The 13502-nt window shown below is 52.3% G+C and overlaps 2 protein-coding genes across 2 annotated transcripts in view; one reads left to right on the forward strand and one right to left on the reverse strand.

Annotated features, from left to right (window-relative positions):
* Window positions 1-3116, forward strand: part of ASB10 (ankyrin repeat and SOCS box containing 10) — an 8773-nt gene extending 5657 nt beyond the window's left edge. Inside the window, exons 4-7 of the mRNA XM_009889167.1 lie at window positions 6-168; window positions 717-1221; window positions 2557-2670; window positions 2931-3116. Of these exons, the coding sequence (XP_009887469.1) occupies window positions 6-168; window positions 717-1221; window positions 2557-2670; window positions 2931-3116 (968 nt within the window). The remainder of the gene's footprint in view (window positions 1-5; window positions 169-716; window positions 1222-2556; window positions 2671-2930) is intronic.
* Window positions 3117-3342: 226 nt separating this feature from the next.
* Window positions 3343-13502, reverse strand: part of AGAP3 (ArfGAP with GTPase domain, ankyrin repeat and PH domain 3) — a 138561-nt gene continuing 128401 nt past the window's right edge. Inside the window, exon 18 of the mRNA XM_009889178.1 lies at window positions 3343-3351. Coding sequence (XP_009887480.1) covers window positions 3343-3351 — 9 coding nt within the window. The remainder of the gene's footprint in view (window positions 3352-13502) is intronic.

The raw sequence follows: 13502 nt of genomic DNA on the forward strand, positions 1-13502 counted from the left end.
CTCTGCTGTCAACTTCGCACCAGGGGTTAAGACTGCCCTGCATGAGGCTTGCGCAGCGGCCAGTACGGACTGTGTGCGACTGCTCCTCAGCTTTGGCGCTGACCCTGAGGCTGTCTCTGAGGATGGCTACAAGCCCCTGCACCTCTGCAAGAGCCCCGACTCCCTCGAGTGAGTTCTACCCAGGGCACATGGCAGGCCTCCCTCCCTTCGAGCATCATCCTGTGCAGGAGGGGTCCCTGCCCATCCCTGCGGGTGGGCTGCTGTCTCGCAGCAATGGCTGCGGAGTGGGGTGGCCTCGCTGCCTGTTCCTGGACCAGGGCCGCCCCTGCAGTCCAACAGATGACTGCAGGCTCTGGTCCTCAGCTGATGCCGCCGGGCTTGGTGCTGCTGTCTTGCTGCCCACCAGCACTGCCGAGCCGATGGTTCGCGCTGAGAAGCGCAGGGCATACGCTATGCAGACAGCCTTCCGCAGGGGTGTGGGAGCAGACTCTGGGTGTGATGACACTTTATTAAAGATCTGTGGAGAATGGGCTAGAACTGGGATGACAGTATCTCTGCTTGTCTGTCATCCTGGCTTAAAACCACTGCTTCAGGGCATGAGGAGCAGGGATTTTTGGGGAAAAGTGAAAGCTGTGGGGTGAGCCGACATGGCAAGGGGGAGGTAGGATAGGAGCTGGAGAGGAGAGCCTGTCACTGAGACATCTTGGCCCACATAGGTGCGTCCAGCAGCTGCTGCAGCATGGCGCCAGCGTGAACAGTCGGACTGAGGAGGAAGACGACACAGCACTGCACGTAGCAGCACGCCATGGCCTGACAGACCACGTCCAGCTGCTTCTGCGCTATGGGGCAGAGCTGGAGGCAGAGAATAAGGAGGGACAGACGCCCCTGAATGCTGGCTGTGCTCAGCCCCATCAGCCCCAGGACATGGACCGCCACTACCGGGTCTGCCAGCTGCTGGTGGAGAGCGGTGCTAGCATCAACGCTGCAGATCGGGACCGCCAGCACCCACTTCACCTGGCCTGCAAGAATGCCAATGCTCAAATAGTGGAGTTACTGCTGGCCCGGGGTGCAAATGTCAACGTCATGAACTACAGCGGCAACACGGCACTGCACAATATCTTGCAAGCAACTGCCTACAAGCTGGAGCACTGCCCGGAGCTCGTGGTGCAAGCCCTGCTCAACCACGGAGCCATCCGCGTCTGGCCTGGCTCCCTGCTCAAGGTGCGGGCTCACGGCTGCGCCAGCAGTGTGGTGGGAAGGGAAAGGAAGGCTGTGGGCATCGGGGCCCCGGTGGGAGCAAGGATGTTTCTGCTGCAGCAGGGCTTGTTCTGTGCCAGCACGCTTGCTGTCCTGCCTGCCTCCTCCAGGGCTGGGGAAGGAATGGGCAGTACTGGTCTGGGATTCCCTGAAGGTTTCTCCTGGGGTGTGTTCTCTGGTAGGAGTTGCCTGCTTCTGTCTGCCAAGCTGGGTGGCTGTACTTGCCCAGTTTCCATAATCACTTACCCTGGAAAGTGTTGGCTGTTTTCCTCTCTGGGGATGTGTTTCCTCTTTGGGGCATCCCCTCCAGCTCATGCTGTCTCTGCGAGACACCAGCAAACAAAGGGTTAATTTTCTGTCTTAATTCCTGAGCAGTGCAATAATTACCCAGCCCGGAGATCAGCAGATTGCTCTCCCCTTTGGGAAAATACAGGAAAATCAACAATTAACACTAATTAATCTCCTATTAACGCCAGATAATGAGGATCACTCGTACAGCCGGAATAGACTCTGACAGCTACTGCTGGCCTGGGCCATGGGGAGCGGGAGCCAAGAGCCGGGGGATCTGCCTCAGTGTGGCTACGCGTGGGTGCTGCGTGCTCCAAAGGCTGCACTGGGGGTGTACGATACACAGCGACAGCGTGTTGCCTGCGCGGACGTGGTACACACCAGAGGTGTTGCACAACACATGTGCGATGCCTTCCTGGGGCTCTGGGTAGCAGCTGACATGGGGACGGTACTTCTTAGGACACCCATTGCACCCAGCGCAGGTCCAGGACATCTCTGCAGCCCCATGTTGAACGGGCACAAAATGTCCCTGAGAGCCCTGGGCACCCTCAGCAGAGGCATGGTGTGCCTTCGTCATGCTGCACACAAAGCGGGTGTCAGTCCTGGCCCCAGAACGGCTCGTGCTCTAACTGGCAAAATGCGAGAGAAGGAGCCTGGCACAAAGCAGAGCGTTGGTTGCTTATGAGCCGCTTGTGGCAGCGGGGCAGAGGAAGATCATCTGCATCCCTGCTCCGTGCGTAGTCCCTGTGTCTGAGGAGAGTCTGTGGGACCCTGTTGTGCTGAATGCGACTCAGCTGTGTGCGTTGGGTGTTGGCTCGGGCACCCTCTCTGAGGGTCCAGCATTTCCCACCATGGGTAGGTTTGACCTCCTGGGACAGCACGAGGGAAGGATGTTAGTTCCCTGGACTTGCCAAGGCTGTTGTTAAGTATGTGCAGCTTTCTAGGAGGTGAAGGTGGGGCTTGCAGGACCTTGCCCAAAGGCGGTGTTCATCTGCTGTCTCCCTGGCGCAGGTGCTGCGGTACTGCCATACCTGCCCGCGGGTCATCGAGGCCCTGATGAACAGCTACGATCACGTGCGTGTCTCCGAGGAGTGGGTGGAAGCGGTTCCGGTGGAGGTTGTACAGGTGAGGGAATGCATGCTGCTGGCTGGAGAACACGCAGCCAGGCTGTGGCGGCGCCGTGCCAGAGGAGGCACGGGGCTGAGCGGGGTTTGGAGCAGGGCTGGGGCTGGTTGGAGATTTGCAGGGCATGGGGGTGGTTGCTGTTGGGGGGTAGGAAGGATGCACCATAGTGACTAAGGTAAAGGGGTGTCTGGTTCTAACTCTGCTCCCAGGGTGATATCTTCAGCTTAATCTGCCTCTGGTCCTCTCTTCTCTCTCTGTAGAAATACCCACGTTTCTACCAGTCGCTTTTCTCCCTGGAGCAAAGACCTCGCTCCTTGCAGCACCTGGCTCGCTGCACGCTCAGGACTTTCCTGGAGGGCCGATTGCTTCAGGTCCTGTCTCAGCTGCAGCTGCCTAGCGCCTTGCACCGTTTTCTGCTGCTCAGCTTTGAGGACGTTCTCTACTAAGGGCTGCGGTTCTGGTCCTACTGTGCCATTCTGTGCCGATGTTCCATCCCTGCTGGTGCAGTCTGTGCCTTCCTGGTGAACCTCTTCCCCTCGCGCGCCCCCTTCCCGGCCACGCCAGCCCCCTGTGCCCACCCTGTCCCCGTGTCCCTGTCCCAGCCAGCTTCGTGCTCTGCCTCGTGCACCTATTTTGGAGCATTCTGTTTACCCATACTAATCAGGACAAACTCTAGACTCGCTGAGAAAAGCAAGATATGGGGATTAGGGCATTTTGTGGGACACGGAGTAAATACTCTGCCCTGATCACAGTTCTAGTTGTAGGATCTCAGTCTCCCTATCCCAAACCCGCAAACTCTAACCTGAACGAGGCAGCCCTGGTGCCCCAGTCACTTGTTGGGGTCTTGTCTTTAGTCAAGTTGTTTACAGTTTGTACCCAAAGCTGTTTGGAATAAACCCTGGTCTTTCCCTCCACCTACCAAACTGCATCCTTTGCCTTGCCTTGAAGACTGTCCTGACATATCTCATCCGTGTGATGTGCCGTGCATTAGTGGCATGTGCACACTCAGACCTCTGCATCCGTCTGCTTCTCAGGGGACACAGGTAAACGTGTGGGGGTTGTGAGGCCGAGGCCTCCCAAACAAATGCTTCCCGTGCAGGTTCGATGTCTGGGGCTGTCTGGCTTTGCAGCTTGGTGCAGGGCAGCTGTGCTTGTGTCAGCACCGGGGACATTATAGTGGGGCAAGGAGGGAGTGTGCCCTGGGAACGCCGGTCCCTGGGGCACAGAGCAGACAGCCCCCACGACAGCCCCTGCAGCATCTGCCAGAGCGCAGTGCGGGTGCACGCACTGCTGCCGGGGCTGCGCTGCGCTCAAGGCAAGGTGAAGGGTAACGTTTGTTCCTGCGATTTAGACACAGATGTAAAGAAATCAAAGCATTAAACATCCTTTAAAGATCTGCTGTAAGCTAACTCCATCCCAGCTTCTGGCCAAGGAGTGCCTGAGCTGTGCTGGGTGGCAGAGGGTGCCCTGGGGTGGCACTGCGGGTTCCACCTCGTGGTGCACTGCTCTTTCAAGGACTCTGTTAACACCCACATCAGCGCCAGGACACTGCAACACGCAGAGCAAAGCAGTTTGACAGACAGGATCCTTCTGTTTTTTTCTGCCCCTGTTGGGACACAAGGTGTAGCTCTGCTCTGCTAATTATCACCACCTTACACAACCAGACCGTGCTGCTCCGAGACAGCAAGCTTGAAGTAACTGTGAGGGTCAGTGTGCTGTTCCTAGTGCACTCACACCAGTGATGCACCACAGCGTGAATGCTGATAGGATACAGTGGGGATGTGTTTGCACGTCACAGGCTTAGAAAAGGTGTGAGGAAATCAGTTGTGGCAGCCTGTATGTGCAGGTACTGCTATTGCTGTATAGAGATGGTATATTTCAAAAAGATTTATCCATGTGCTTTATGACATCCATGGGCAGAGAGGTGAGGTGTTGGCTCGAGGTGATGTAGCAAGACTCTCTGCAAAACAGGGATGAAGAGAGCAGTGGAGTCAAAGCTTTTAAAATACCTGGGTAAGGGCCCGTACTCTTACCATGGATGAGTGGTGCGTTTCCCTTGAACCAGAGCAGGAGCCCAGCCTGGAGTCACCACCTTCCTGTGGCTGAGCTCACAGAGCTCTTCAGGGTGATCTGTTTATGGGAAGAGGTCCCTTAGTCTTATTCTCACATTCTAATCCCCCCTTTAGTGTGTTCATCGTTAGCCAGATCGTGTCTGTGACTGGAGGAGGAGCAGAAAGAAAGAGGGTCTGTCCCTTTTGGTAGCAGCACAGACTGGGATTGCCTTATCCTGAAGGGATACTGTTGGTATGAAGACAGTCTGCAGAGCAGTGCGCGTGGGGCTGGTTTACCGGCCCTTCTTCTTTCCAGTACTGTCCATATGCCAGCAATAACGTATGTTCAGTAATGTATGCTCAGCCACTAAGATAATATCACCTTAAGGACAGGGGAGGATTGAATTTAATGGTTTGCTTTATTTTGTAATTGTTTCTTGCAGCTCTTAGGCTTAAAGCTGCACCTTAGGTCTTGCTGATTACTTCTGCTGGTTCTGAAGTCTGCTCTGTGTTTGGGTGATCAGGGCAGCTCGGGCTGAATGAGATGAACCCACAGTGGTTTGTTTCTGCAGACACAGGAGTGTGTGGTGCCACTGCAGACGGGGGGCAGAGCAGCTCCAGGCACTGCTGGTCCCTCTTTGGACAAAGGTGTCTCGGCACGGACAGGGGCCGGCTGTAACGAAGGACCCATGCCGGGACTGCGGCGTGTTTCCAGGGTCCCTTTCAGAGCTACCAGGTTTGCAGACGGGGATCCCAGCGTAGGTGGGAGGGCTGCGGTCAGGCGGGGGGCTGCGAGGGGCAAGCTGTGCCTGGGCACACGTCTCCGGGCTAGACTTCATCTGGGCTCTCACTGAAAATAAAAGGGCACAGTGTCATCGCATGTAAGGATACCGCTGAGTAACCATTGTCAAGGAATGTGAGGCTAGTAGGAAAAGCAGAGTACCTTTTACAGATTGACTGATTTAACTGGGAGGGGGAAAAACAAACCAACCAACTAAAAAAAAAAAACCAAAACCCCACCAGAAAAGCTTTGGGCACTCAAGCCCTTTTTCAGAACTGAAACAATCAGAAAAGTTCAAGCTAAGTGCAGGTTGAGAACAAATGCGCTGAGTTTAACTCAGTTATGCTAATCGATTGGCAATTGATTTTTAAAAGCTTTTACAAGAACAGAATTTAAAAAGTTTGGTATTCCAGAGCACATTTTGGCACTATAACAAGCTGTGCTACTTTTTCTCAGGTTTCTAAAGGGGAAATTTCTAATGCAGCATTGAATGTACTTGCTGGGACAGGAGTTACACCAGGGAAATTTGGCTGTCCTGAGTGTGAAGACTATGGTCTAACTGAGGACAGCAAGCGTGTGACATTATTAGCACAGGGGCATGTGATTCTGATGTGTTTCTACCAACTGTGCAGGCAGCTGCTGGTTGCTTCTGTGTCCCAGGTTTGCTGGGAACATCTCCTGGGCACACACTGCTGTTCCTGCTCCAGCATCTACCCTGGTTTTTGGCAGAGCCATCAGCAAGAGACACCCTCCTGACTGGCTGAAGTAATCAAGTCCACTGCCACGTTCTCACTGCGCCTGTCCAATGGTGTGCTCAGGGGAAAAAAATCCATCCCATTTTTAGACAGAAGTTTCCATCCTAGCTGTAGCCACTGGGTCTTACCCTGACCCTCTCCATGCAGTTGCAGCATCACCCGTTCCTGGTATCCTCCTTCCTTTAACTGCATCAGCATCTCCCTGGATTCCCAGCCTCGGGTATCTGCTCGACTCCGACCTGATCTTCCCTGTTTCTCAGTAAAGAGCATGACATGCCTTAATGGGTGGACTAGTAAACCACAATGGTACTTACAGGAGGGTACAAGGACAAAGCAAGTATAGAAAAGTCCTTCCCTAGGATGTCCATCCCCACCTCTGAGCTCAGTAAATTGCATTTTAGGTACTTTTGAGTCAAAAGGGCATCTTTGTATTTAGCAGTTGTAGAGAGATTTTTTTTTTTTCTTCCATAAATTTGACCAGTCACTTTTTGGACTAATGTCTATTTGAACATTCTGATAGCCTTGTAGCAAGAATAACTTAATTGCACATTGTGTTGATCACGTCCCTTTATTTGTCTTTACGCTGTCACCTTCTTGTTTCATTTGATGCCCTTTAACTCTATTCTAAGAATATGTGGGCAACTATAGTCTGTTCCTCTTTATGATATTCAAAACTATAGAGATACGTGTGATTTCTCTCCTTCCTCAGGCTGTAGTTCTATTCGACTGTGTCACTCCCTGCGTGGAAGCCATCACCCAACCCTTAACCACAAGCACAGGCTTTCCCTGTCCCGTTACTGATCCTAGGGCATCGCTTTGAGATGGAGGGGCTAAAACTGCACACAGCATCCAAAATGTGGTTGCACTATGATAGTGTAAGAGTTATTCTTAGCCGTATGGCTGTGAGATCCACACAAATGCCTCAGGAACCTTAGATTCATATTTGACATTACTTGATTGTGTACACAGTCTGGCAGGAGGACGACCTCTAAATGTTTTTCAGACTCATTACTGTCCAGGATGCCATCCCTGTGGTAAAATTAAGCCCTCATGTTCTTTCCTATATATTGCTCCTTATATTGAGATGTAACAAACCATTTTTTTCATGAACCTGGTGTTTCAAGCAATCCAGATTAGGTTGTCTTGGGCAAGTGCCACCTGTTACTTTTACCATCACAATAATTCATTTTTAACCACCCCAATAATTTTACCAGCAAATTTTTTTTTTTTATTTTCTCCCTGGTTGCTAGTAACATACACCATTGATATGTGAATAGAATACAACTAGCATACAGCTGTCAAATGGCTATACAGAATAAGTCTTTTCAGTTACCCAATTCTTTCAAATCTGCTAATACTGATCATACTGACTGTAGCACACAGCTAATTTTTCTTATTAGACTGTCATGCAGAACTAAGTCAAATGACTTACAGGAGTCTAAGCATGCCATATCTATCTAGTTAGCTCTATCAAACTTGTAGGCTTACAAAAAAATTACATAAAGTAATTTGAAAGTACCTCTTCCAAATTGCATTAATTTGAATGACATTAGTTTGGGTTCGAGCTTTTAGTAATTTCCCCAGGACATCCTTTGGCTGCTTGTTTGTGACTGCTTGGGATGTATGTTGATCTAACTGCTCTGTAGTTTCTTGGGTATCCCTGTGAACACATTTAAACACTGGCAAGACATTGGATTTTGTTTTTCCCACCACTTATCCTATGTTCCCCAGTGTGCCATGATTTGTTATAAATAAAAAAATCAATGGTTCGGTGAACTCATTAGCCAATTAAATACTCTTGGATGTAAGTTATCCTCCTGCAGATTATAAAAATTGTTACTTAAACAGTTTCTCTTTAGCATCTTCCTTAATTACTGATGGAATATAAAGTATTTCATTACCACTGTAAAATATGAATATTATCCATTGTTGTTTCAAATAGAGCAGAAATATTTATTGAATTCTCGGTTTTCACTACACAGAATGTATGTTTATAGGCAGAAATCTGGGGCAGATGCCCAGCGACTACAGTTCTTTGGCTTCTCTGCTGCTGGGGCGTCCTGCTCTGGGGTTGACCTTTCAGAACAATTGGAGAGGGTTCCGAGAAGAGCCGTGAGTGAGTTATGGATCAGCAGTGATTCCTGGCACTGGGAACTTCGGAGGGGTGGTTGGACATGCTGTGGTTGATCCTTGGAGTCCTGGGTGCAGTTGTAGGTGCCTGTTCTTTGGTCCCGGATTTACAGGGCAGGAGGGGTTGGCAGCACTCCTCCACAAAGCACCGTGGGCACGTGGGCGAACCCCCCCCCCCCGTCACCATGCTGATACCCATTGCTGGTCCGCGCCGCACCTCCTGAGGGGCGGCAGCGTTCATCCAGCACAGCCAGTTCTTCTGAGTGGCATGTAGAGGTAAAACTAGACCCAGTGGCTGCAAATTGAAGCTGGGCAAACACATATTAGAAACGAGACACATTTTTAATAGCAAGAGTAATTAATCTACTAGTTAATTGCATCTTAGAATAGCTTATCGTTGTCGATATAGATTTCTCCTATCTCGCTTTCTAAAAAATCACCAGATCTGCCCTAGCCCAGACAAGGATTCATCCTTCATGGTGCTCAGTCCAAGTCCCAGAGAGATCAGACTGCTTAATTACAGGTGTATGCTCCATAGTCTTGTTGCTCTTCCACACTGGCCCGTCACTGGCCTCTGTCACTGCTGGGACTGTGTTTGGCCCCAGGGTAACTTTTCCCTTAGCAGTGCTGGTCCCTTCATCAATACGTCTGCCCTTAGTTTCCCTCGTTTTGTGACTACTGGTTTGTACTGGCCCTATCACCTTCCTTGCTCTGAATTTGCTGTCTGCGCCGGCTTCTGAAAAAGACCTTCTGAAATAAATGCTGTTGCTACTTTATAACTTTATTTAAACATTTGCTCCTATTCAATTGCTCTCCCAAGCTTTAGCTTTGAGAATTCAGCTGTTCGGAAGCACTGAGCGTGTGTCACCCTGCGGGACTGGGTGGTGTTTGTGGATCGCCAAAGGACCTCAGGGTTGGATGTGACCCACAGAGGCAAACTCCCTGCTCTCACCAGCCTGTGTCACCCGCAGTGATCCCACCGGAGAGGCACTCAGAGGGTCTCTGACTCGGGGCAGTGGGAGCCTCAGTGTTCGTCCCACACAGCGACGCAGTCCCTTGCAGAGCTCTGCTGGATGTTCTCCCGCGGCTGCTTTGGCCCCACGGCAGCTCTCCCGGTGCTGAGCGCTCCTGGCACTTCACCGTTCGGAGCAGGACTCCAAATGCTTCCTGCACTTCTGCTTCCGCCCAGACGCTCCGCAGCAGACGCGGATGCTCCTGCGGTACAATGCTCTGCGGGTGACATGCGGGTGAGCACAGCCTCGTTGTACACAGGCGCGCTCAGCCCCGCTCTGCTCCGCTCCGTTCCGTTCCTCTGGCTCATCACCAGATGTCAGCAACGCTGCTCACATCCCTCCCTCCCACCTCCACGCTCCTGGCTGCCAAGCTCTCCCTCCGGCTTCTGCGCCTCATGGGCTCGGGCCAAACGCAAGCATGTGTTTGATAGAAGCCTGTGACTTCTTGAACATGGTCCTCTTCCTGGCCAGCCTTACTTCGACTCCTGGAAAACACTGCAGCAAGTAACTGAACAATTTGTAAGTGCCGGGACACATGCAAAGTTGGTCAGACCAATCCTGCTTCCTTCTGTCTCAGGCCAAAGGGCCGGGGGGGAAAAGGGACGGAAGGAGCAGATGTTATGTGTCGTAAATGTCTTAATTTCATGCACTTTCACATAAGATTCTCAGAATGAAATTAAGAAAAGACAATATAGAGTGAGCTACTATTAGGTGAGACCATAACTACTCAGAAGACATTATTCAGTCATTTATCAGTAATCAAACAGCAGTGATACACAGCGGGTGTTACCTGGAGGTCTGTCCTGCACCAGCACTGCTCCAGAGTTGTTGTTCCTTGCATGAAGGAACAGACATTCGGTTTATTTAATCTGCAGAAGGGACTGTGCCGGGTCAGGGTTGCAGCTCCAGCTGCGGCCAGCAGGACAAGCACCAAGCTCTGCCCTGGGACCAGCAGAGACCAACTGCAGAAGCCTGAGTAGGGCCCGACCCTCCAGCGATGGAGTGAGCTGAGATGTGCAGGAGCAACCACGTCAGAGACTGGCCACGAGCAGCCGCGTGCTGCACAGGAAAGGCACAGCTCTCGCGTGCACCGACCAGAGTCCGGGCTGTAAAGAAGAGTTACACTGGTCTTCTCTTCTGGAGGTGTGGTGACCACAGTGCAGTGGGAGGGCTGTGGTGGGAGCAGAGGACATCAGGAATGGTAGGAAGACAAGGAAATGATCAACAAAAAGACCCTCAAGGCCTGGAGCTGTATATTCCAAAGAAGAGAAAACTGAGCAGTGACAATGTCTAAATGTGGAAAAATTACCTGAGCATCTGTCCTGTGAGGGAAGGCTGAGAGAGCTGGGACTGTTCAGCCTGGAGAAGAGAAGGCTGAGGGGGATCTCACCAGTGTGTATAAATACCTGAAGGGAGGGCACAACGAGGATGGACCCAGGCTGTTTTCAGTGTTGCCCAGTGACAGGACCAGAGGTAACGGGCACAAACTGAAACACAGAATACTCCGTCTGAACATCAGGAAACACATTTTCACTGTGAGGGAGACTGAGCACAGGCACGTGTTGCCCAGAGAGTTTGTTGGATCTCCCTCCTTGGAGATATGCAAAAGCTATCTAGACATGGTCCTGGGCAACCGGCTGCAGATGGCCCTGCTTGAGCAGTGGGGTTGGGCAAGAGGACCTCCAGAGGTCCCTTCCAGCCTCCACCAGTCTGTGGCTTTGTGATGCTGTGACTGAATGAAGAGAGCCCTCTCCTTCATAATGCAAGACCCAGGACTAGCAGGACTTTTCTTACACACTGAGTCCACACTAGATGAGGGTGATGTAGAAATTAGGGCCACTGCATCTTGGGGTAAGTCAGTACCACATTGCCAGCTGAAGACAGGCGTATCGGTGTTATTCACGTACCTGCCTGTATTGGGAACTGTGTTCCACAACCTGTTTTGCTCTGAATCCTGCATGCTGCACTCTGAGAATATCACCTTTTCTTATGGGCTCTTTGCTTCTGTCAGATAGCTGTGAAACGCGTGTTCATATAGTGACCGGCAGATGATGGATGTCTGATGGATGACTGTTGTGGAGTCTCCCACACTGGAGACATTCCAAACCCGCCTGGACGCCGTCCTGTGCAACTGCTGTAGGTGCCCCTGCTCTGGCGGGGGGGTTGGACTGAGTGAGCTCCAGAGGGCCCTTCCAACCCTGACCATTCTGTGATTCTGTGAATGAAGGCATCCAGAGTGCCATGCTCACGTCACTGCTGGGGCAGAGCAGCGTGCTTGGAGGGAGCTGCTCCTACCCCAGAAGTGCAGAAGGTATCAGGCTTTGCTCCCGGGAGAGACCGTCTGCTCATGGGCCAGATATACCTATGTTGGCTGAAGGCAATGCGTACAACCCTAGTGCTTGGGGACACTCATCCTCTTGTAAAGCCTCCTTGGTAACCTCCAAAGGGTACATTATGCAGTGATGCTCCTGTTCCCTCACTCCTTGCTTCCAGCCAGGGGCTGACGTGCCAGGTAGTCCATCTTACAAACTGGGTCCCACGTTGTCTGCTGAAGACCCAGCACTGCCCTGAGCAGTTTTCTTTTCATGAAGATGATGACTTTCTGGTGATGGTTTCCCTCTGGAGATCTCACCCTTGCTTGGTTTTCTTGCCTTTTTCTGCCCTTCTTGTTGTCTCTCCTCCCCTTTCTCTCTCTTTGTATCTGATGCCCGTTACGCTTCCCGAACAATGTCTCTGACTGGCGTGGGGAAGAGCCATGCTGGAGTTGAGGAGGTAGGTGGAGTGAGCATCTCAGTGCTCCTAGGAGACCTTATACAGGCCGGAACTGAAGACAGCTCTGCAGCCCGAGTGTGGGCACTGCTTTGGGGATGTTGCCAAGAATGCCTGGTCTTGGTCTGCTGTACAAACACAAGCCAAAAGAAACCAAGAACTTTCAGCAGCACCCGGTGCCAGAATAGAAACGAGACAGTACCACAATGCTGCCAGTATAAGCCAGCCCTGCACCTTGGGAGCCCAGTAAATTATCTGGAGTGTTTGGCTAATATCACTCTCCCAGAGCAGGATCAAAATCCAGGAGGAAAGGAGGTGTTAGCGCTCCTGAACAGAACAATCCTCAAAGAGATGTGTGAAGGGCTCCTACCTCATCCAGGAGTAAAGAAATGAAAATGAGAAGCACTTGTCAGGTTCAGAGAAGTCAGGTCATGGTGCCGTCCTCCAATTGAACTCTCATCTGTGTTGTGAGTGGGCTGAAGAGCTCAGCCCAGCTTCCAGCTGAAGTGGCGCCTGCGACCGGTCCCTTCAGCCTGGCCCCTCTGCGCTTACGCTGTGTGGTGCTGCTCCTCAAGCAGGCTGGAGCAGGGTAAGTGCATCGTTACCTGGGGTGTGTAATCACTATGATAGTGATCCTACCACCTCGGCAATTTGCATCCCCATGTTCACGGCCCTCTCCTGAGCCGTCCATTCCTGCAGGGCATGGGGTCTCAGGGACCTGCCAATGGGGCCGGGTGAGCAGGGAACTGACAGTCACAGGGTGCTGAGGCAGCTCTGTAATGTCAGTGCTGTCGCTAACGAGCTCTGAGACCGTTTCAAAGTGCTCTATGCAGGAAATGTGTCTGCCCAAGGTGTGGGTGCAGCGTGGGGTGCGGGAGCCAGGAGAGATGCCGGGAAGGGTTGAGCTCCCCCAGGTACGGATGTGCTCCGCTCCGTGACAAGGTCAGGGGTACGGTGGGCTTCTTGCTTGACAGACCTGCTGACCAGTAAGCGCGCTTCACGCGTGCGCTGCCCGTGGTTTCTGCCTGCCCTGGGGCTAAAGGGGGGACGGTGCAGGGGCGCTGCTGTCGCCCTGGCTGCTGAAACGGTTGGTTGGTGTCTTAGATGGCCTGTGTGCCCTCAGCAAACCCAACAGCCTTCAAGCACCAGCTCTCAGAAAGTATTTCTGACAGCACGCGGGAGCTGTGCTGTGTGCGCGCCCAGTGGGCAGTGGGGAGCTGAGCACTGCGGGTGCTGCCGGGAGGCCGTTGCGGCTGGGAAGAAGCCTTTGCTCATCACTCTGGGAAAACGAGCAGTTTTGGGGTCAGGAAGACCCAGCTTGGGGGCTGCTCCT

This window comes from Charadrius vociferus, unplaced genomic scaffold (genome assembly GCF_000708025.1).
Source record: "Charadrius vociferus isolate BGI_N301 unplaced genomic scaffold, ASM70802v2 scaffold971, whole genome shotgun sequence".
Classification (NCBI taxonomy): domain Eukaryota; kingdom Metazoa; phylum Chordata; class Aves; order Charadriiformes; family Charadriidae; genus Charadrius; species Charadrius vociferus.